Genomic DNA, 24,816 nt, shown 5'->3' with positions numbered 1-24,816 from the left:
AAATGGAGAAATGAAAGACAATAAGAAAGCAAAATAATGTGAAAAATGAGGGCATAAAATTGAGGAATACTGTGTTTCTAAAAAGAGGTGGGTTTTATATTTTTAATTATTTTATTATTTATCTCCTTTCAGTTTATTTATTTATTTTGAGAGAGCAAGCAAGCAGGGGAGGGGTAGAGAGAGAGGGAGTGAATAAGAAACCCAAGCAGGCTCCATGGCAGCAGTGTGGAGCCCAATGTGGGGCTTGAACCCACGATCTGTGAAATCATGACCTGAGCCAAAACCAAGAGTCAGACGCTTAATGGACTGAGCCACCCAGGAGTATTGAGGTGGGTTTTAAATATAGTATGATAAAATATGAAGTATGAATGTGCGCTACTAAGTAAAAGTGGGCAATGTGACACGGCTGACTTGCATAAGAACAGTTCATGTTAGGTGGGAGCATGTGGTGAGTGATTAACAGCATGGTGTTTGCTGCTACATGGCCTGGGTTCATGGCCTTTGGTTCCACAAAGCTAACGTCACTTCAGCTTTGCAACCCTAAGGTACTCAACTTCTCCATGCCTCAGTTCTCTCTCACCTGTAAAATATACAAAATTAATAGTACTTACCTCCATGGGTGGTTGTGAGAATTAAATTTTAAGTACACATAAATCATTTCCCCAAAATGCCCTGCACACAGGAAGCAGTGAGGGCTGACTACTACTTTGAGGGTATTGGAAATGGACTGCTAGTGTTCAAATGCAAGCTTTAGTACCATATAGCTGTAGAACGTATGAAAGCTACTTAATTTCTTTAGGTAAAGCCCAGACCTCTTTGCTTTTCTTCTCAGACAGGCAGCCAGACTCCATTTCCCAGGGTCCTGGCAGTCAGGGGTGGCTGCCTGCCTGAGTTCCGGCTGCAGGCAGGAAGTTCACATTCCCATTTCCGGGCCTAGTCCTTACAAAACCTCCAGTGCACCCTCTTCCCTGTTCTCTCTCCTTTTCTGGCTCCATGCAGACAAGCACATCAGTCCTCCAGTGCACGGTCTTCCCGGATGCAGACAAGTACGTGGGCTCGGGAAGCCACACGCTGAAGACGGCAGAGCTGTAAGTGGAAGGAACCTGGGTTCCTCAATCACTGCTTGTTGGAGGGCCACCTGCCAACCAGGAACTCCTAGTTTTAACTTTATGTGAGCAAAGAATTAGACTTCTACTGAGTTAAGTTATTGAAATGTTAGTGTTTGTCTCTGCAACGGCTACTAACATCTAATTAACATAATTTTCTTATTTGCAAAATGGGAATAATGTTATGAGAATTAAACAGCACAATACATGACACACAGTAACTACTATAAAATATCTGTTATCATTATAGGCTGTTTTTATTAGGTTCAAATTCAATTGCCCTCTCTTGTAAATTTGACCTTACCCTTAAGACTCAAAGTGCTAATACTTAGGAAATCATATTTCTAGCCCCTGATGAACTTTCTTTTCTTATGCCACAAAATAATTTAGCACCATATAAAACATTGTGTTATTTGTATCATGTCTGTTGAAAAATTACACACAACTGAGGGCAGAAACATTGCTATTCCATCTTCCGTACCTGGGAAAACTGCTAAGATCATAGCTGACTGACCATCAAGCCTGTGTGTGGCAGAAGGCCACCAGTCACAGGGCCATGGGTATCCACCCTGATGGGCTCTAGCTGACTGGCTCAGTGGGCTAGGAATTAATGCTTCCATTGTTGAATGAATAAAAGAAGGTTTTTAATTATGCTCTGTGGTCATAAATGAGCCTTTTGGTTTTCAAATCCTTACTACTGTTCAAAAGAGCAGACAGAAGCATGGGAAGAGTCATCCATACAAGGGTCATACAGACATACAGAAATGTATTACCAGTGCTGAATCACAGAAGCACGGCTGACAGTGCGTCAGCAGCAAGGCAATACCTTTGTGAATTACCCTTGAACTAGAATTTAATACACAAATATAGCAGAGATTAGGGGCACCTTGGTGGCTCAGTCAGTTAAGCATCTGACTTCAGCTCAGGTCATGATCTCATGGTTCGTGGGTTCGAGCCCCGTGTCGGGCTCTGTGCTGACAGCTAGCTCAGAGCCTGGAGCCTGTTTCAGATTCTGTGTTTCCCTCTCTCTCTGACCCTCCCCTGCTCATGCTGTGTCTCTCTCTTTCTCATAAATAAACATTAAAAAAAATAACAAATATAGCAGAGATTAAAATGAAAGCTTTACCTCACCATGTTCAAGGAGCTGTTTTCTGGAATAAAAAATATTCTGTATTTATTGAATGTCCATTATGATTACATAAAAATAAACTTCATTTGTTCTTAGATTTAAAAAAACTTGATTCTCTCTAAACTACTCAGTAACATAAATAAAAAATAAAAATGTTAGACAATATTACTAAAAATTACAGCAATATGAAGGCAGGATTGACAGTCATCTTATTTAAGGTATATAAAAAAGCCATGCTTTGGTTAGGATAAAATAGGTTTTACTGATGGCTGGAGACTGTACCTCTGGAAGAATTTTTAAAAAAGAATTTATATTAAATATTCAACCATGTACAGTATATACACTGCTTTACATAAGTACTGCTGGATNCAACTGTAAGTATCATGAACATCCTTGTACATAAAACTCTGAACATCCCTGAGTATTTCCTTAGGATAAATTTCTAGAAGAAAAGTTACTGGGTAAAGCATATAAATATTTTTAGTTCCAGAAAAGTTTATGTCTAAAAGTTTACTAGATTTTCAAGGTGCACCGACCGAGCTCTAGGCACTGTGGAGGGAACACAGCATGAATAGTGTAAATATCACCCTTCTCCTCTTAGGCTGCATGTTAGAGTCACAAGAGAGGTACCGAACTGCCTATCTCATTGTTCCACTGAGAAGATTGGAGACTTCAGTTTTACATGCAGAGAGGTCTTCTAATATGGATTTTGGGGTTGAAGAGAAAAGTAAGACTGTTCAAGTAAGAAAGTAAGAAGTAAGGGAAGTTCAAGGGCACACACAAATCCAGACACTTTTTTTTTTAAAGGCTGGTCAGGGGAAGGCCTATGAGGAAAGCATTACAATCGCCAAATTGCTACGCCTCCATTGCGACTCCTTCCTGACTTGAGCAGTGGAGGGAGGGGCCAAGGGGCGTGGCTTCCCAGGTCCTGAAATCTACTGGGCACAAGGGAAGGCTGCAGCGAACTGCAGTGTGCAGACGAGAGGCCCTGACAGTAACTGTTGATGTGAATAAACCTAGCAGCTAATTTAAAATGTGAATATACAACCAGATCTGCAAATATAAAAATGAAATAGAGAAATTAAATTGATAAAAAGCAACAATAGATATTCAAAAAAGAGAGGCTAAGCAAAAGATGGAGAGCCTACAATTCTGAGATAAAGAACGATGTGAACGTTCAGATTTAAGTGTCTGAAGAATTAATAAACATATAAATACACACACACCACACGTACATATGCATATGCATATCTTAAAACTCTATAAATTTCCAGAAAGCAAAACTTTATATAAAATTTCTCATGTGTAGGGGCACCTGGGTGGCTCGGTTGAGCATCCAACTCTTGACTTTGGCTCAGGTCAGGATCTCAGAGTTCATGGGTTTGAGCCTGAGATCAGGCTCTGTGCTGACAGCATGGAGTCTGCTTGGGATTCTCTCTCTTCCACTGTCTCTGCCCCTCCCCAGCTTGTGCACTCTCTCACACTCTGTCTCTCAAAAAAAATAAATAAACTTAAAAAAACCTCTCATCTGTAATGCTCAATGCTAGGAAACAATAAAGCAATATCTACAAAATGCTGAAAAAAATCCTAGAAATACCTATTAAACAAACCATCAACTTAATGTGAGGACTAAGTAAATGTATTTTTCAAACAAGAAAGCACTCAGAAACCCTTGGGAAGAACACCCCACAGCACAGCTGCCGTTGCACTGCTCTGAAAGTGGCCCTGCTGTGCGTGTGACAGTGGCCCGCTGAAGTGGCAGTGGCGTGCTGAGGCGATGCGGACTCTGCGGACCTGAAGTTGCTACGTTCCCCAAATGCACTCGGGTTGTATGGCTGCTTGACCCCGGCAGATCTCAGGCTGTGACGCTTCTCCACCTCCCCCATCCCCCACTCAACCCCAGGCAACAGGGAAGCAGCGACCAGTGGGACTGTTCAGGGCTATATACCAAAGCCCGCGGACTGGGACCTGGAAATGTGGCAGAGCGTGGGGCATAGAACTCAGCCCACCTTGGCTACATCCTCAGCACAGGGAGATCGGACCCGAAGAAGTGATTTGCAATGCTTGGTTGAGAAGGGACTGGGGCGACGCCATTTTTCTCCCTACAACCACCAAGGAGGGGCCTCACGGAGGCCAGTGGACACAGTGGAGACAAGACCGGCCTACACCAAGCCATGCCCATCCCCTCCAGAGAGCTGTTTTGTTGTTATTGTAGCTGTTTTTACCTGAGCCTGAGTTTGCATGTTTATTGGTTTTGTCTGTGCGTTTGTGTACCTGTGTTCCCTCTGTGGTTGTCTGTTTTCTTTTTCCAGGGCTGCCTCAAGAAACAAGCCAAACTACACATGGTGGAGAGTCCCAAATACCACTACCAGTAGGGAAACAAAATAACCAAACGCTCAACAAGAGAAACCAAGAGACACCATCCAAAGAACACTTCCTGAACAGACAGGCCCTGAACAGTCAAAAGAGCCCTCTCTAACACAGCAGAACTCGCAGGGGCTGAGGGTACAACAAGCTTTTAAAAGTAACAAGAGATAGAAAGCTAACCAAAATGACGAAATGGAAGAACTCTCCTCCAAAGAAACTCCAGGAAGAAATGACAGCTAGAGAACTGCTCAAAACAGATATGAGCAACATAACTGAACAAGAATTTAGAACAATAATCATAAAATTAATTGCCGGGCTTGAAAAAAGCATGGAGGACATCAGAGAAACTATGGCTACAAACAATATGGAGCTTAAAAAGTTATGGTGAATTAAAAAATGCGATAAATGAGATACATAATAAACTGGAGGTGTCCAATGCACGGACTGAAGAGGTAGAAAGGAGAATAAGTGATTTAGAAGACACTATTATAGAAAAAGATAAAAGTGGCCTTGCTGGTCGCGCATAAGCCTGCGCACAAGCCCTTTGCATATTAGGTAGAGAGATGTGGCTACTCCGTGTATATCAGCATTTCAGACCTCCATGGCAACTCTGCAAACACCAGTGCCTCGGGTGTGAAAGCAGTGCTGCTGCAGGCTAGCCAGAACCCCACACCCACAGTTGCTTTATGAGTATGGCCACTTGATGCACACCCATGTCCCACAAATTGTCACCAATGTGAGCTAGCCAGTGCCCCACACCCTGAGGCCATTGTTGCTCCATGACTGTGCATGCCTGTAGTCCCTGAATTGTGCCTGTTCTGTGTACACTCACATCTTAGGAACTGGATCCACCACTACAGTGGGCTAGCCAGAACTGCTGGAGCCCAGAGCTGCTACTGCTTGTCAAGCACACGAGTTCCAATTCCTAGCAACACAGCTGTCTCATGGTCACCCATGTAGCAAACACCAGTGCCACCACTACCACAAGGGCACCCACAAGACAAACCCAGTGCCAAAGGAGATGCCCTTTACCACAACATGAACCATGGGAGAAAAGAAGATCAAGGGGCCCCTGAAGTTTTACCACTGTAGATCCCAGCATATCAGCCCCCATTACAGATATCCACAGCTGTGGTCCTTGAAGACGCTTGCAATCTTCACTGATGCTAACTTCAGCTGAGAGGGCTGCACAGATACTACAGTGTTGGGCCTTCCCCGGGAATGGAAACAGCACACCTTACCTGACTCCTTGTACCCACCTCTCCTCACCAAAACCAGACCCTAAAGTCTGAAAGAGGTGATTGCGCCATCAAATGTGAAGAGACTGGGGCAAGGCTACAAGAAATGAAATATCAAGAAAGTATAATACAATCAAAGAACACAATAATTTCCCAGTAACTGACCCCACAGAAATGGAGATCTGTGAATTGCCAAAGAATTCAAATAATTGTTTTAAGAAAGATCAGTGAACTACAGAGAATACAGACAACTAAATAAAATTAGGAAAACATTATATGAATAAAACAAGAAGTTCAACAGCTGGAAGTTATAAAAAAGAACCAAACAAATTCTAGAGCCAAAAAATGCAATAAATGAAATGAAAAATGCCATATACAACATCAATAGCATACCTGATCAAGCAGAAGAAAGAATCTGGGAACTTGAACTCTGATACTTTGAAATTAACCAGTGAGAAAAGGAAAAAAAAAAAAAAAGAAAAAGAAGGAAAAAGAGTGAAGAAAGCTTATGTGAATTATGGAACACCATCAGAAGAAACAATATTTACATTATGACAGTCCAAGAAGAAGAGAGTGAGAAAGGACAGAAATCTTATTAGCTAAAAACTTGCCAAATCTGGAGAAATATCTGGATATCCAAGCACACAAGGCTCTAGGTACCAATACAAATTAACCCCCTCAAAATTCATTAGACACATCATAATGAAATGTCAGAACCAAAGACAAAATATAATTGTTGAAGCAGTAATTATCTCATAAAAGGGAACCCTCCCCGCCAAGGCCATTAGCAGATTTCTTAGCAGAAACCTTGCAGGTCAGGAGAGGATAAGATGATATATTCAAAATCGTCAAACTAAATACAAAATCTGCCAACGAAGCAAGGCATCTGGGTGGCTCAGGTAGGTAAGCGTCTGACTCTTGATTTCGACTCCAGTCATGATCTCATGGTTTGTGAGACTGAGCCCCACATCAAGTTCTATGCTGACAGTGCAGAGCCTGCTTAGGATTCTCTCTCTCCCTCTCTCTGTCTGCCCTTCCCCCACTTGTGTTGTCTTTCTCTTTTTCTCAAAAATAATAAAACTGAAAAAAAATCTTCCAACTAAGAATATTTTACTCAGGAAAGGTATCCCTCAGATAAAGTGAAATAATAATTTTCTCAGACAAACAAAAGCTGACGGAGTTTATCACCACTAGATTTGCCTTACAAGAAATGCTAAAAGGAGTTATTGATGCTGAAATGAAAGAATGCTAATTAGTAACCTACACATATGTGAAAGTATGAAGCTCACTGTAAAGTTAACTACACAAATTAGGAATACTCTAATACTGTAACAGTGATTTATAATCACTGAACTCTAGTATAAAGGTAGAAAGACAATAGTATTTAAAAATAAATACAGCCACAAGAATTTGTTAATGCATACCATATAAAAAGATTTAAATTGTGACATCAAAAGGATAAAAAGGGGAAGGGGAAGTAAAAAGGCAGAGATTTTATATGTGATTGAAGTTAAGTTTTTATCCACTTAACAGAGACACTTACAAGATGTATTATGTAATAAGCCTCATGAGAACCACAAAGCAAACAACTATAGTAAATACACAAAAAATTCAGAGAAAGGAAACAAAGCATACCAGTATGGAAAAGGAAGACAGCATGAGAGGAAGAAAAGAAATATGAAACAGAAAGCAACTAGGTAGCAAAACAACTCTTTGTCAATCAATAACTGTTTTAAATCTAAGTGGATTTAATTCTCCAACCAAAAGACAGAGAGTGGCTAAATGAATGAAAAAAACAAGACAATTATATGCTACTACAAGAGGGTGCCTGGCTGGCCCTCCTAAAATGGTTGTTAAGAGCATATGACTCTTGATCTCAGAGTTGTGAGTTCAAGCCCCACATGGGGTGTAGAGATAACTTAAATAAATTTTTTTAAAAAATTAAAAAAGAAACACATTTTAGCTTTAAGAACACACATAAAGTAAAAATGGAGGGATGAGAAAAGATATTCCATTCAGATGGAAACAAAAAGAAAGTAGGGGTAACCCTATATATCATATATATATATGTTTATATGTGTATATATATATATATNGCCCCACATGGGGTGTAGAGATAACTTAAATAAATTTTTTTAAAAAATTAAAAAAGAAACACATTTTAGCTTTAAGAACACACATAAAGTAAAAATGGAGGGATGAGAAAAGATATTCCATTCAGATGGAAACAAAAAGAAAGTAGGGGTAACCCTATATATCATATATATATGTTTATATGTATATATATATACACACACACATATATATAAACATATATACATACACACACATAAATAGACCTATCTATGATATCTATATGTCACGTGAAATAGACTAAGTTGAAAATGTTAACAAGAGACAAAGAGTGTCACTACATAATAATAAAGAGGTCAATTCATTAACAGGATATAACAATTGTAAATCTATATGCATCCAACATCAAAACACCTAAATAAATGAAGCAAATATAAATGGATCAGAGAGGAGAATAAGAAAGCAATGCAAAAATAGTAGAGGATCTCAATACTGATTTCAACAATGGATGGATCATCCAGACAGAAAATCAATTAGAACATATTGGACTGGAACTACACTTTAGACCAAATGGACCTAACAAATATATACAGAACATTTCATCCAATAGCAGCACAATACACATTCTCCTCAGATGCATACAGAATATTCTCTAGGATAGGTCATATGTTAGGACACAAAACAGGTCAACAAATTTAAGAAGACTAAAATCATAACAAGTATCTTTTCTGACCAAAATAGTATGACACTGGAAAATCAATAATAGTAGGAAAGATAGAAAATTCACAAATACATGGAAATCAAACAATCTAATCCTGAACAATTGATGAGAGAGATGAAAAGAAAATAAAAAATATTTTGAAACAAATGAAATAAAAACACAACATACCAAAACATGGAATGCAGTAAAAGCAGTTCTAAGAGGGAAGTTTATCCTGGCAAATTACTATATTAAGAAAAAATATTTCAAATATATAATTATATACCTCAAGAAACTAGAAGAACAAACTAAGCCCAACATTAGCAAAAGGAAAGAAATAATGATCATGAGAGAAATAAATAAAATAGAGACAATAAACAATAGAAAACATCAATAAAACTAAGATCTGGGTTTTTCTGAAAAGATAAACAAAATTAATAACCCTTTAATGAGACTAAGAAAAAAAATCGAAGATTTAAATAAATAAAATCATAAATGAAAGAGGGGACATTAAAATTGATACCACAAAAATACAAAGGGTAATGAGGCTACTATAAACAATTATACACCAACAAATTGGACACCTCAAAAAAAGGACATATTCCTAGAAACATACAACCTACAAAGACTGAGTTACAAAGCAATATAAAATCTGCATAGACTTAAAACTAGTAAGGAGACCGAATAAAATAACCAAAAATCTCTCACAAAAAGAAGTGGAGGGCCAGATGGCTACACTGGGAAATTCCACCAAACATTTAAACAAGGATTAGTGCTAATCCTTCTCAAATTCTTCCAAGACATTTAAGAGGAAGGAACATTTCCAATCTCATTTTACAAGGCTGGCATTACCCTCATACTGAAGACAAGGATGATAAAAGAAAAGAATATTGTAGGCCAATATCTCTGATGAACATAGATGCAAAAAGCTCCAACAAATACCAGAAACCTAATTCAACATCATATTAAAAGGACCATACATCATGAGTAGGTAGGATTTATCTTTGTAATGCAAGGATAGTTCAATATATACAAATCAATAAATTTGATGTGACACTTTAAAAGAATGAGTATTTAAAACCATATGATCACCTCAACAGACACAGAAAAACATTTGACAAAATTCAAAACCCCTCCATGATAAAAACTCTCAAAAAATTAGGTACAAAAGGAATGTACCTCAACATAACAAAGGCACACAGCTAACTTCATACTCAATGTTGAAAACCTCAAAAGCTTTTCCCCAAGATCAGGAACAAGACACAGAGGCCCACTCTATTTCCCTCCAGCACTGTATTGGAAGTCTTAACCATGCAATTAGGCAGGAAAAAGAAGTGAGAGAAATAAGAAGGGGAGAAGTAAAACTATCTATGTTTGCAGATGATGTGGCCTTACATACAGAAAACCCTAACAACCCCACCAAAAAACTGTTAAAACTAATAAATGAATTCAGTAAATTTGTGGAATACAAAGTTAACATATAAAAGTCAGTTGCATTTCTACACTATCACAGTGAACTATCTGAATGAGTAATTTAGAAAGCAATCTCATTTATAATAGTATCAAAAACAATAAAGCATTTCACCAAGGAGGAGAGACCTGTACACTGACTACTGTAAGACACTGATGAAAGAAACTGAAGACCACACAAATAGAAAGATATCCTGTGTTCTTGGTTTGGAAGAATTAATGTTAAAATATTCATACTACCTAAAGCAATCTACAGATTCAAAGCAATCCCTATCAAAATGCCAATGACATTTCTCACAGATATAGAAAGAACGATCCTAACATTCATAGGGAACCGCAAGGACCCTGAATTTCCACAATAATCTTGGGAAAACAGAATGAAGCTGCAGGTATTGTACTTATTGATTTCAAACTATATCACAAAGGTATAGTAATCAAAACAGTATGGTACAGGCATAAAAGTGGATACATGGACCAATGAATCAGAATAAAGAGCCCCCAAATAAACCTATGTGTATATGGTCAATTTACCTTTGATAACGGCACCAAAACAACATGGGGAAAGGATAGTGTCTTCAATAAATGATGCTTGGAAAACTGGATATTCACATGTAAAAGAATGAAATTAAACTCTTACACCACTCACAAAAATTAATGGATGAAAGGCTTAAATGTAATACCTCAAAAACTCCTATGAGAAAAAACTCCTAAGAGAAAAAACAGGGAAAAAGCTCCTTGATGATGATATTTTGTCTGACACCAAAAGCACCAGCAACAAAAGCAAACATAAACAAGTGGGACGGACCACATCAACTAAAAAGTTTCTGCACAGCAAAGGAAACAATCAACAAAATGAAAAGGCAATCTATGGAATGGGAGAAAATATCTGCAAACTATGTATCTGATAAGGAATTAATATCTGAAGTAAATAAGAAATTCATACAACTCAATAGCAAAAAAATAAATAATCTGATTTAAATGTGGGGAAAAGACCTGAAGAGACATTTTTCCTAAGGAGAATAGGAAAAATGCAAATGTGCTCAATATCATTAATTATCAAGGAAATGCAATTCAAAACCACAATGAGATATCACCTCGCCGCTACTGGAATGGCTATTCTCAAAAAGACAGAAGATATATGTTGATGAGGATGTGGAGAAAAGGGAAACCCTGTGTATAGCAGGTGGGAATGTAAATTGGTACAGTCATTATGGAAAGTGGTATTGGAGGTTCCTCAAAAATTAAAAAGAGAACTACCATATGATCCAGCCACCCTACTCCTGGGAACATATCCAAAGGAATCAAAATCCATATTTTGAAGAGATATCTGCACTTCTATCCATGTTCATGGCAACATTATTCACAACAGCTAAGATACAGAAGGAGTTTAAATGTCTGTCACCAAACAAATGGATAAATACCTGGTACATATAAGCAGTGGAGGATTATTCAGTCATCAAACAAAAGGAAACTCTGACATTTGTGACAACACGGATAAACCTGGAGGGCATTATGCTAAGTGATGTAGGTCAAAGAAAGACAAATCCTTTATGGTATCACTTAAGTGTGGATTCTAAAAAAAAAAAGTCAAATTCAGGGACAGAGGAGAATGGTAGTTGCCAGAGGCTGTGGAGTGGGGGCTAATGGGGGTGATTTATATCAAAAGGTACAAACTTTAGTTTTAAGATGAAGTTCTGAAAAACTAACATACAGAATAGTGGTATAGTTAACAATACTGCATTGTATACTTAAGTTTGCTGAAGGCATGATCACACACAAAAAGAGCATTCTCACACACAAAAAGTAACTGAGATGTGATGTAAGTGTTAGATGCATTAACTTGATTGTGGTAATCATTTCACAATGCATATGTATATCAAGTCATTGTGTTGTATACTTTAAATATATACTTATTATTTGGCAAAAAATAAAAATTATGAAAGAAAGTATGTGGAAATAATGATTTTGAAGTATGTATTTCTAGGCAACAAATTAACACGGAAAATATGTACAGTTGTGTGTGACTGTATAGAAATTCTAAATTTCTATAAAGCAAAGACCATTAACTATAAATTGACATCCTAGAAGAAATGTAATAGGCAAAAGGTTACTGTTTATAATATAAATAAAAATACCCTACAAATCAATTTTCAAATGGACAAGATATACAAATACACCACAGTCATTTGAAAGATGTAAAACTTCCCACCCACCCCCCTTTTTTTTGTTTTTACCTGTCAGAGAGAAAAAGTTCAGTTTGATAGTACTGATGTTCATGGAGATGCACGGAAATGGACGGACACTCTCATCATAAGTTCTCATTATTTATCAAATTATAAACATTTATACGTTATGGGTCCAAAAGTCCCATTTCAAATATTCTAAATATTCAAATAAGTATGCAAAGAAATATGTACATAAATGTTCATTATTCTTAGCACTTGTTATGACAAGACAATAAATATAATCTTAACACCCACTGATGTGGGACCGGCTGAATACTTAGTAATCACTCATGATGAGGAACAATAAAATGTGGAGACCACTGCAAAATATGAGGAGGATCTAGGGAGACACCCAAGATATGCTATTAAAAAAATTAAAAGTTAATAACAATAATATTGAGTCTATTTTTTATAAAACTATTGTGTTTTGGGAAGTGTTTTCTAGAATGATACATACAAAGTCACTTACGATCAGCANGGTTGTCATTTTTATGAATGTCAGCACCTCCTTCTTTTGAGCTAAATATCTTCCACCCTTTGGTTCCCTCAAGTCTGTCCTCTTCCACATTGCACCTTCTCAAATATTTGAAGACGGCTGCAGTATACTTCTCAATTCTCTATTATCCAATTAAATATCCCAGGTGCTATCATGTATTCTTTATGTGAATAGCTCCCACGGCTCTAAAAACATTCTTTTTACAATGTCAAGGCATATTTCCCTGGGCTCCATGTGACAAGAACAAAGTAGTGTCGGTCTAGTAAGCCCCTTGATTTGGATTTCAACAAATAAGGTTTAACCATTTCAACCACAGGGTTCTATTTAGCTCTTCTAGCAACCATATGAAATGCTTTACTGAAAATATAAGGATGGGATACGGGACTCATGGAAACTCTCTGTACTATCTTCACAAATATTCCATAAGTTTAAAACTGTCCTAAGAAATAAATTTCATTAAAGACATCAAATTTAATGATATATCTATAAGTATAAATTTTAATTTAAGATATTCCTCAGAAGGAGGTTTTCTTCACAATCTACTTCTCATGTCCTGTAGCAATGTGTGATTTGAGTTATATTTTTCTTACATATGTTTATGCCATAATTCTAGTGACTTCACTAAAACCACCAAAAAAAAAGTGATATAGCAAATGGCTTTACAATAAATGGAGAATAAGCTATTTCTTGACTATGCAGAAAAACAAATAATTCTGTTTTCTCTGAAAGTCAAAAAAATTGCCCAAATAAAACTTAAGCTTACTTCTGTTTATGGACTTTAAATTCTAGTCATATATGAACGTTAAACTAACTTGTTTTAAACTTTTCATTAATTCAAATATCAGTGTCTCTAAAACAAGTCCAAATACATAAGAGAATCTCTAAGAATCTCTAAAAATAATATATTCAGTCTTTTTTTTAAAGAGAACATTTAAGATTGGTTCATGTCTTTCTTAATCAAAAAGCTGATTTAATATACATTCATTTAATATTACGGTAGTTATTTAGTAACTGAATAGAGTATAATTTAAAAACAATTCTAATTACCTTTGATAAGTGTTTGCAGATAAGACACATGAAATATCTCGAGTAGCCTGTGAATAGAATAAATTAAACTTTTCTAAGGAATTATGTGACATTTAAAATGCTCTAATTCATTAACATAAACACCCCTACTAGGAAAAAGTATCTTAATTGTTAAAATGAGTCCTCAGAAACACTTTAATCCCACCTTTGCCCCAGGCAAATATTTTCTTGCAGTTCTAAGTTCCTCTGGTATTAAAAAAAGAAAGGAGTGTTGGAGTAAATNTCTTTCCTTGAAATATGATTTCATCTGAATGTATTACTATATGCATGTATTATTTTTGTAATTTAAAAAACTCCTTTGCCCATGCACACACACACANTAAAAAAAGAAAGGAGTGTTGGAGTAAATCTTTTTTTTTTTTTAATGTTTATTCATTTTTGAGTGAGAGAGTATGCACAGGGGGTGGGTGAGGGCAGAGAGAGAGGGGGACAGAGGATCCAAAGTGGGCTCCTTATAGCAGAGAGCCCAATGCAGGGCTCAAACTCATGAACCATGAGATCATGACTTGAGCCAAAGTCTGACGCTTAATCGACTGAGCTCCCCAGGTACCGCAGTGTTGAGATAAATCTTTAAGGTCCATTTCAACTCTAAAATTCTAAGCCTTTACATGCGGACAACTCCTTACTAGAGTTTGTTTATATTTTACTGGGAGGGAAGTGGGCTAAAAGTGGGGAACTGGTTTCCATTAAAGGGGGCTGCTTCTTCCATATACTTTCAGATACTATCTTAACATTCCAAGCATCCCCACTCCCCTTCTCCACTGCAGTCCATACTCCTGCTTCATTGAAACTTCTGATTATTATAAAATTAGCTATGGCATATCTGCTTCCCTGATCTATCTCAGCGACGAGTGAGCACTGGGAAGGCCAATGAGCACCTCTGACAGTGTACCTCAAGATGGTGAGGGAGGAAGGAGGGTCAGAGGAGTGAAGGGGAAGATGGGGGCTAAATTGGGCCAAGGAGGCTTTACCTACAATCCCATACAACTTAAATGGTAAGACAAAAAACTTAGAGGGAACTTAAAATTTTACACTGTGCAGGATATGTGCTTTAAAACTCAGAAACAATGAAAAAATAGAGTGAAATTTGAACTCTCATTTAAAATTAAATCTAAGTTTAGAATTTTTAACTTCTCTCATTTGTTCAAGAGTATTTTTTATGGATGAATGTTTCAAGTGACATGAATGAGATTCTAGTCACTTAGGTAAGCAGGAAGCCTGTTTGGTAGTATAGTTGATAGAATACATGCACTTCGGGGAGTTTAAGATTTTGTAGTGTCACAGAAAAATCATACTATATATGCCTCCCTTCTATCTTCCCAGAAGCAACTTCACACAAGTGAAAACGTAAATTTAGACCAGAAGTATCCTTGAGGTGAAAAATAAGCCACAATGGGACAAATTAACACCAGGAGTTTACGTGGAGGTAGAAAGGCGTTAAGCTGGGTGCCTGTATGCGCATGTGTGCATGTGTTTGCGTGTGTGTGTGTGTGTGTGTGTGTGTGTGTACTCATGCACGTGCGTGGTTTGAGCTGTGGTGTGTTTGGGGGCCAGTTTATGAGTCTTGGATCTTAGTAAAACAAATAGTAATAGTAGATCCAGCTCTCATCTTCTCCAACACTACCTATCTCCTCACTGAAGAGTTAATTCCTTCACTAGCCATCTAACTGGGGCCTTGGAAGAGTACCACCATTCGCCATGATGGAATGGAAACAGGCTGGAGAGCTAGGTAGAGCCCAGGGGACACGGTGCGTAGTTTACCCATTCCTTCTCATTACCTCTGTCCTCTTTCCAAGTGATCCCTAGGGAAATGGATCAAGGGAGAAATAACAGAGATCAAGGTAGAGACAGGCTTCTCCTAACTTATTCACATTTTACATGAAAACACAGGAATGAGAAAATGTGGGAACTGCAACCACACACACAAGGTATGCACGGTGACTTTACGCACGCAGAAAACTGGTTTGACCAGGGCCACCCCTGGTATGGTGGTAGAGAGATGCTACTACTATCTATATGAAAGTATAAAATAAATACATATGGACTTAAGACAACTTGCAAACAGTATGACAAAGATGGCTCAAAATTGCAAAAAACTAAGACCCAGGTTCTTCAGGCTTTCAGATACACCACTTCCAGACCAAGAAAATCTGTCAGAGGTGTTTTACAATATTATTTCTTCTATCGTTAATAATATTTTATTTTATTGGGAAAACAGTGTACACACAGACAATAACTTTTTAAAGAACGTCTGTACAAGTTTCTCCTGTGTGAGTCTTAAAGTGGATTAAGACTTCCCTGAATGTGCTTTATATTTAAAAGCTACCAAACTGTTACTTTCCTTTTCCAGCACCTATAACAATTGCAATTCTTTAGTCATTGTGTGATTATTTGTTTAATGCCCCACCCCCCAACCACCCCACCGAGACTGTAAGTTCCAAGATATTTATCCCAATGGGACTGACAATGTGACTATAGTTCATAGTACATAGTACGTAACTGACGAATTTCTTTTCAAAGAATAAATAAGTATATCTTTTCTAAGCCTAAGTGTCCATCAACAGATGAATGGATCAAGAGGANTACATTTCCATTACAGCCCTTATCTTGAACCCTAAAGCAAATGATAAACATTTTTAAATATACCTTTTTAAAGACAAAATAAGTAATCATCATAACAACTGGAAGCAATAATGTCTTTGTGTATCTCAATGGAGTCTGAAATAAAGCAAATTATTCAAAAGTCACTTATTAAATATTATATTAAATAAATAAAAATCTATGTCACAATGAAATTTCATAAAGGTAAAAATGTTTTTGTCATTAATACTATATATTTATCAATCTTCACCTTCTAATATAAGAATGAAAATTATAAAAAGTTATACAAATGTACCAATAGTTTTTTTAACAACCAATAGTTTTTAAAAACCAATAGTTTTTAACAGTAAAAACTATTAAGCCAAAAATTACCTATATATTATCTTTTCTGTTCTTTTGGTTTTATCTTTCCTTTAATTAAATAATATTAATTTTTAAATTTTGTGTTTACTGATCCCCAGGCCCTACATTATCATTTCCTGGGCAGCAAAGTTCCATTATTTTCACTGGTGAAACTAGAATGAACAAGGAAGAAAGCCAGCCTACATACTTACTGTAAATATGAATAAGTATGGAAAGACATTAGCAGCTAAATAATTCTCATGACCCATTAATGAGAATTAATTGGGTCAGTGGTTTACCATGCCACTAAATTAAATACTTTGAAGGTACGAATGAGGCGATTTTCCTCTTTGTAGTCCTACAGCAAACAGCCTCACAAATAATTAGTGCTCATAGTAGTTTTTGAGTAAATGTATGACTGGTTGGATAGATAAGAGAATAATGTATGATTAATAGTATATCTTTCCTGGCAACATCTTGTTAAAGATTTTTATAATATTTGATGTATTAAATGAAATATAACTAAAGTTTTTAAAAACCAAAACAAGAACTTAGATTTATTTTTCTTGAGTAGTCCCATACTTCTATGTGACCTACACTGTTAAAGTAATTGAACTGTAATGATAGTAATTCACTGTGGATTAAATAGTATGGTAAGCACTCGTACTGGATTATCTCATTCAACCATCATCAATAACTCTATAAGATAGGGGTCACTGTTTACTCATTTTACACATAAAAAAACAAATAAGGAATGCTGTATGAGTAGTAAAAATTATAGTAAAAAATGATAAAGTTGGTTGTCTCTGAATAAAAATTTGAGTTTCATATTAAAAGGAAAACAAGAGCAAAAAACCATCATACCTACGGACAAGAAAAAAAAACAAAAAAACGTTCATACCGCTTTTTCCATGAAGTCAAATTCAGGAGCACATGTGTAAATCAAGGTATCAAAATCTGTATACCTTAAGATTCTGGCTGCTATAAGGTCACTCAGGCGAATCTGGGAAGAAAATAAAGTAAAATAAATTAAAATTATACTAATAATTATGGTCAATAATTGATTTGTTTTAATACTAATTAAGTCTACAGAGCAGGTAAATTCATGGGTACATGGATGGCCCTCAAAGAAAACAAACCAAAAGAATTGAGTGAACAATACATTGTTATGTACTGAATTATGAAGAAAACTGAAAACAAAGTGAAATATCAAAAGAAATGAAAAGCGGAAAGAGGTCAGAAAAAATAAGCGGAGATGATAATATAAAGAGTGAGTTAAGATCAACACTCACTGGGCAGAAACCACCATGCAGTTAATCATCGTTTATCGAGGAGGAAACAATCTCACATCAACCCTTTCACCACACAGTGTAAATCATGAATGAATATATTTTCTATGTGTTGTTATTTTCACAAAGCTTCATATACTGATTACAATTTTTGGTGTTTCTTGGACTTTTCAGGCATACACTCTAGCCATTAAATATAACAGCTATTCATCATAAGAATTATAACAACTACACATACCACTTTGATTTAGTTACTTGATCTCCAAAGCCTTTGAAATAAACACCACCAACCAAACTCACTGTAGAACTCCTATTTTCAGTTATTTATTACCCACTGTCAGTGAGACAATTATTTTTCCACTGCATTCTCACAAGGCCAAAAAGGAGAAAATATTTGGCACGTAAACCTTAATTCAAATTATTTTACAGGAGCAAAATTATTTTATATGAAGTGTAATAATTATCTGTGGCTTTCATTTGTTTATGGTTCCCCTTATCTACCAGTACCAAGGATAAATTTAGAATTCACTTTATTTTTCTAATTTTGACTAGGCCTGATGCCTAATAATAATTTAACTAAACCACTTTCATTACAAGTCTTTCTCACAATTGTCACGTACATGAAGCCACTTAGGAGAACCAAGGGGATATGTGTTTGTGCATAAGATTTGTAATGAGTGGGTGACAACGTGGAACAAGGCAGAAAGAAATCCCTAGACCAACTTAACAAATAAATGACTTAGGAGGCCTCAACAAAGTTCACCATAAAATGTTCAGCCTCTACAGAATAAAAAGGGAAATAAAAAAGAAGTATATCAGACATACCAGAGAACAGCAGCAACAAATAAACCTAATAAATCACCATGCAGAGCTAGCAATAAATGGCAAATAAATCCGTACATTTTGAAATTTTATTTAACTTGAACATGTATGCTAGCTCAATTCTACAAGAGAGTGATAGCACTTGACTATTTAGAGAGTAAGGACCATAATCTGTTGTTAAAGATGAAGAAATTTCAGCATTAAGACAGGGCTCTAATTGGATAGTATTAGATGAAGTACATTTCAGAGTAGGTTATTGTGTGATTCACTCATATATGCTCTCATAGCCAATATCCAAACATAAAGTGTCAAGGATCAAAAGTAAATTCCTGCATTGTTTTCTGCCCCCTAAACTGGTTAGCTAAGTAGGGACTTAAGCCCTTTGACAAGGGCTATTATGTAAGATATTGGCTTTAAAACAAACACACGCCACATATGAGGGATAGGTCCATATATTTTCTAGAAGATGAGAAGATAAAGGATTTTTAACATTTCCCACTTTCCTTTTACATAACAAGAAAAGCTTTAAAAATATCAAGTCACATCTTAATTTTAGTCCATAACTATACATAAACTACATTAAAATTTTGACTTTAATATTTAAAAGCCGAGTACAGACTGCTCATATGTTAACATTTTCAATATCTGAGTAACTTATTATTTAAATAAATGATGATTTATATCATTTTAATCTTTTTTTAAGATTTTATTTTACTCCTTAAGTAATCTCCATTACTTGAACCCACCACCCTGACATCAAGAGTCGCACGCTCTACTGACTGATTTAGCCAGGTGTATTTTAACTGAAATATAAACACACAACTAATTAAGATATTATTAGTTGTTTTTTTTTCTGGATGGCTACGTCAGCATTCATTGATATGGTTTTTTCCTAGTGGGTTGAAAAGATCACTGAACTGTAGGGTTTTGTTACTAGTATGCCAAAAACTAACTCCAGGACCTTGAGAAAACTATCTCTATAAACTAAAGAGGTAAAAATAGATGGTTTTACAGTTTTCATCACTAGAAAGTACTTACATGATCTGAAACACCTAATATTTTAGATGTCAGGAATTTCAAAATAATTGTTCCGCACAACCAGCCAAAGCCTTGAATCAGCTAGAAAGTAATTGAAAGAAATAGAAGTCAGACACTACAAATCTTAAGTTACCCAGATACAATATTCAATTATATCAGTAAGTGGTATGGGAAATTTTAATCATGGTATGGAATAATTGTATTAGTGATATAGTCTAGAAAAGGTTGCTTCTTTAGAAAATTTTGATTAAAGGCAAAGAATTGAAACAGATGACATTGGTATAAACTACATAACAACATTGGAGTTATACAAATTCTAAAAAAATTTTTTTTCAAGTTATTTCTTTTCAATTTCTGTGAATAAAGGAGTTATATGTTTGGTTCCAAATATGATTTCCTAGCAGAAAAGTTATTTTTTCAAAATAGGATTAAATATAAAATATTCTTCTACCATTCTTTTGGAAATATAATTATATGACTCCTTTTTCAAGAAAGGAAAATTTCAAAACTTAGGCTTTCATTTTAAAGAGAGAAATAGAAACTAAAACTCACGTAGGGGTTTCTGTTGTTTTATTTTTTGGCTAAGCTTGATTAGAAAGAGCACAGATGTGGACTTCTAGGTAGCCTGAGGAAAATTATAGCAGCCTAAATCCAAATCTCTCCACACTCATCCAACAAGTAGGACAATGCAATCATAAATACAAAAAACAGGTAACAATACAAACTTCAAATTACCTGTAAATAGAAAGAAACAACACATACAACAAACTTAAACCTCAATTTCCTGATTTAAGCCTTTTCAGAGAATGAAAGGAATCTCAAAATCATGCAGACGAGGGGAGAGGGATGTGAGGAGTCCCAAAATGAACTGAAATAACCAGAGGGAGAGGAAGTCCACCTTAACATGTGGGAAGAGCTGGGTAGTCTGAAGAATGGACTACAGAGCAGGGGCTTAAAGGGCTCAGTATAAGAAGAACTGACCTCAGAAAGGCATTACTTCTGGAAAGAGAGGACAGAAAAAGAGAGAGAGAAACCCTCTGTAGAATGTGTGGATAAGAAAATAAGCAAGAAAAGAAAATCAAGTATCCATAAAAATAACTGAGAACCGAACAAAAGACAATCATACAGTCACTGAAAGAGGAAGAAGTTAATAACTGACAAAACGAAATTTTGTTACACTGACAAGAGGTTGCATCTGGATTAGAAAACACCTGCTCTGACCAAAAAATAATTAGATGAAAGATGTCTCTATGATCTATAATGTAGCTTTTATTAGAAGGTAACAAAAATGAGAGTCAAACATTTCAGCTGTTGATATTGATTCCAATGAGTGATAAAAATCTTATAAAGCAGAAAAAACAACAATACAGAATTAAAAACTGAATTAAGTAAGCTCAAATAAGCATTCAGAGATATAAAAAATTTTAGCTAAGAACAGAAACGGACAAAATCAGAAAAAAATTGAGAGTACTTATTAAATATAGAAAAGAAATGGAAGAAAAAGGGGAAACCATTGAAAAATGAAGACAATCTCAAGGTAACCAAAGCAGAAGAGATTTAAATAAAAATTCAAAGTAGAAGATAGGCAACATGTTTATAATTTGAGTCCCTGACAAAGAAAAACTGAGCAATGAATTGGCACTAGTATTTAAACTACAATCCAATAAATCTTCCTAGAAATAAAAGACCCATACTGACATGTGGAAAGGAACCACCAGGTATTGGAAAAATTGACCCGTATGGTGAACTACCTCAAGACAGAGCCTAGTAAAGGTTAAAAATGAAGAAATATTTCATAACTCTTCTAGGCACATAACTTAGAAGGCAAGAAAATTTGGCCTGTGTGATACATGTTAAAAGAAACATAAAAGCAAATAAACAGTGTATAAGCATTTTCAAAACACTCCAGGAAGTGGGATCTAAGGGCTTTACATCTAGTCCATCTGTCATTCAGGAATAAAGATTACAGAAAAACAGCTGCCAAGTATGCAATAATTGAGGAAACAACTTTCCTGAATATAGAAAGTTAAAAATGAAAGAGAAATGTGTAATGAAGTATGTAAAGAAATTGTAAATACAATAAAAATAACATAACATTTACATCATCAATAAAAATCTTCAAATTCTCACAAAACGAGACTTAACCTGTGCTGTACAAAGAAGATGTACAGAAATAGATTCAAAAAGGTGACCAAAAAAAAGTGGCAAAAATGCACCAAAGCTAATAAGAAACTAAAGTTTATAATCCTAACATCACTAAGTTTCACACCAAAAAAGCATTAGATACAGAAATTATTTTGACACTAAAAGACACAATTCATGAAGAAAATATAATAAGTATGAATATCTCCATACTGCAACCATCTTTATAAAACAGAAGTTACTAGACATTCAAGGAGAAATAGAAACACACTAATACTAAAATACTTAAATACACTTTTTCAATACAAGAGAGGTCAGTGGGCAAATAAATAAAGATATAAAAGACCAAGACATTTAAAAATAAATTTTGTGAGTAAATTTATCAAAATATGTCTTGTTAATAAAGGATACACCTTCATCTGAAGCACACATAAAATATTCACCAAAAAATAATCATCCATTAGGTCAGAGAGGAAGCATCCAGTAGTTCCACAAACTAAAAATATTACAATCTTCTCTCATCATGATGTAATAAAACTAGAAATTAATAACAAAGTCAAAAGACCAAAATGTTCTTCTTCCTCGAAATTAACAAACTTTCTATTAAAGCAGGTCTTAAGTGAAAGAGTAACAATTTTTTTCCCAAATATGATCATGAAAACTACATATTAGGAATGAAGAAAGTCATGTAAAACAATGATCAGAAGAAAATCCATGCCCTCAAAACCTCATATCAATAAAAATGAGAGAAAAAGTAAATTAATTAAAAGTTGACTCAAACATCTAGCTAAAGAACAATAAGCCAAGAGAAAACACATGAAAAACTCAAGAATAGTCTATTACATTTACTCCTTTATGCATTTATTTTTCCTTCCTGATGTTCTAAGATTCCTCTGGTCATTTACTTTGTGCCTCAAGAACTTCCATTTACTATTCTTTAAAGATTGCTCTGTTAGCAACAAATTCTCTTAGTTTTCCTTCATCTGAGAATGTCTTTTATTTCCCCTACTCTCTGAAAAGACACTTTTCCTGGACATTTAATTTGCAGTTGACAATTTCACCAGCATTTGACAAATGTTATGCTATCTCCTTATGGCCCCATAGTTTCAGATGAGAAGGCTAATGTAATCCGAATCAGTTTTGCCCTATAGGTAACACGTCATTTCTCTCTGCTTTTCAGATTTTTTGTCTTTAGTTTTCAGAAATTTAATCATGATGTGTTTTGGTATGGATTTTGCTGGGCTTATCCTACTTGGGATTCATTTGGTTTCTTGACTCTGTAGATTTATGTCTTTTACCAAATTTGGGTAGACTTTCAGCCATTACATATTCAAAATTTTTTCAGCCCCACTCTCTTTCACCTCTTCTTGTATAATTTCAATGATACAAATATTAGATGTATGTATGCATATGTATCTATATGTATGGGACTAGAAGCAAGAAAACAGTGGTAGCAATGAGAACGCTCAACATTCAGACCTTGGTTTCTAAATACCACATGGAGTAAGATATACAATATAATCTTTATTCCACAGGTATGGAAGAATTACTTGGAATAGTAAAATGCCAAGATTTTTGGTGGGGAGGGGAAGGGGGTTGCAAGAAAAAGTGTTAGTTCACAAAATATCTTTGCTTTTCCTTTTTGACTTTTATGGGACATAAAGCCATAAAAGGCCAGAATATCCTTTGTATTGTTTAGATAACTAATAAGATTTGTTTCTCTCTTTTGCAAAAGACTAACAATATCAATTATAAAACTAGAAATTAAAAACAAAGTCAAAAGACCAAAAGGGTCTTCTTCCTCGAAATTAACAAACTTTCTATTAAAGCAGGTCTTAAGTGAAAGAGTAACAAATTTTTTTCCCAAATATGATCATGAAAACTACATATTAGGAATGAAGTTTTGAACATTAATTATATCTCAACTTTTTTCTCCTGAGACTTTTGTTTCTTTGAAATTCTTGAGTTGAAAGCTTAATTTTTACTCTTTCCAGTCTAAAACTGAAAAGAAGACAATAAATCTTCTTCCTAGTACACCTTTGGCAGAATTCCCTAAATCTCCATAGATGCATTCTGGTTGTTGCCATTTTCAATAGTTTCTAATGGAAAATTTAATTTTGAGTTCCGTTATTAAATGAAGATCTTCGAATTTTCCATTGATTTCTTGGCTTAATCTTCTAAAAATTGCTAATTTTTGTGAAGTAAAAAAATCATATATTAGAAGAGTCATGGTCATCCACTAATTCAAGTACACAAATATTTCTATACTTGAAAGTAAGATATACCCTAATTTCCCATTAGGGTTGGGAAAAAGCCTCAAGCAGTGAGTAACTGGCAACTGAATCCAATGTGTCCTTTTGCAACCTGAGTAGAAATCTACCTTATCTTACCATAATTTCTCCAGCATTCCCCTATTAATATATTATATGTAATCACATAGTTCTTCAATATGGCAGGTTTTATTTTTTAATAGGTGTATATCTACATAAAAGATCAAGAGATAAAGAAGGACTGTCATCTGTCCAGTATTATAAGAATTAGTATTTGCAGTACCTACCTAATAGTATACTACGTTTACTTGGAAACAAAACACGCAAACATAGAAGTAACATGGGCCATCCATTTATATATGTGGGAAGAAGTGAAAAGAAGATTGGGCGGTGCCTGAGTTGAAATAAGAAAGGTTGGGAGA

The 24,816-nt window shown here is 35.3% G+C and overlaps 1 protein-coding gene across 1 annotated transcript in view; it reads right to left on the bottom strand.

Moving 5' to 3' along the window:
• The window catches only part of DPY19L2 (dpy-19 like 2), an 87,086-nt gene that overhangs the window by 15,221 nt on the left and 47,049 nt on the right, over positions 1-24,816 (bottom strand). Inside the window, 5 exon segments of the mRNA XM_077775332.1 lie at positions 2,233-2,257; positions 13,852-13,898; positions 16,537-16,608; positions 17,735-17,836; positions 19,983-20,063. Of these exon segments, the coding sequence (XP_077631458.1) occupies positions 2,233-2,257; positions 13,852-13,898; positions 16,537-16,608; positions 17,735-17,836; positions 19,983-20,063 (327 nt within the window).

This window comes from Crocuta crocuta, unplaced genomic scaffold (assembly GCF_008692635.1).
Source record: "Crocuta crocuta isolate KB4526 unplaced genomic scaffold, BGI_CrCroc_1.0 scaffold197, whole genome shotgun sequence".
Classification (NCBI taxonomy): Eukaryota; Metazoa; Chordata; class Mammalia; order Carnivora; family Hyaenidae; genus Crocuta; species Crocuta crocuta.
The sequence above is the reverse complement of the archived record's forward strand: the minus strand, read 5'-3'. Positions and strand labels throughout refer to the sequence as shown.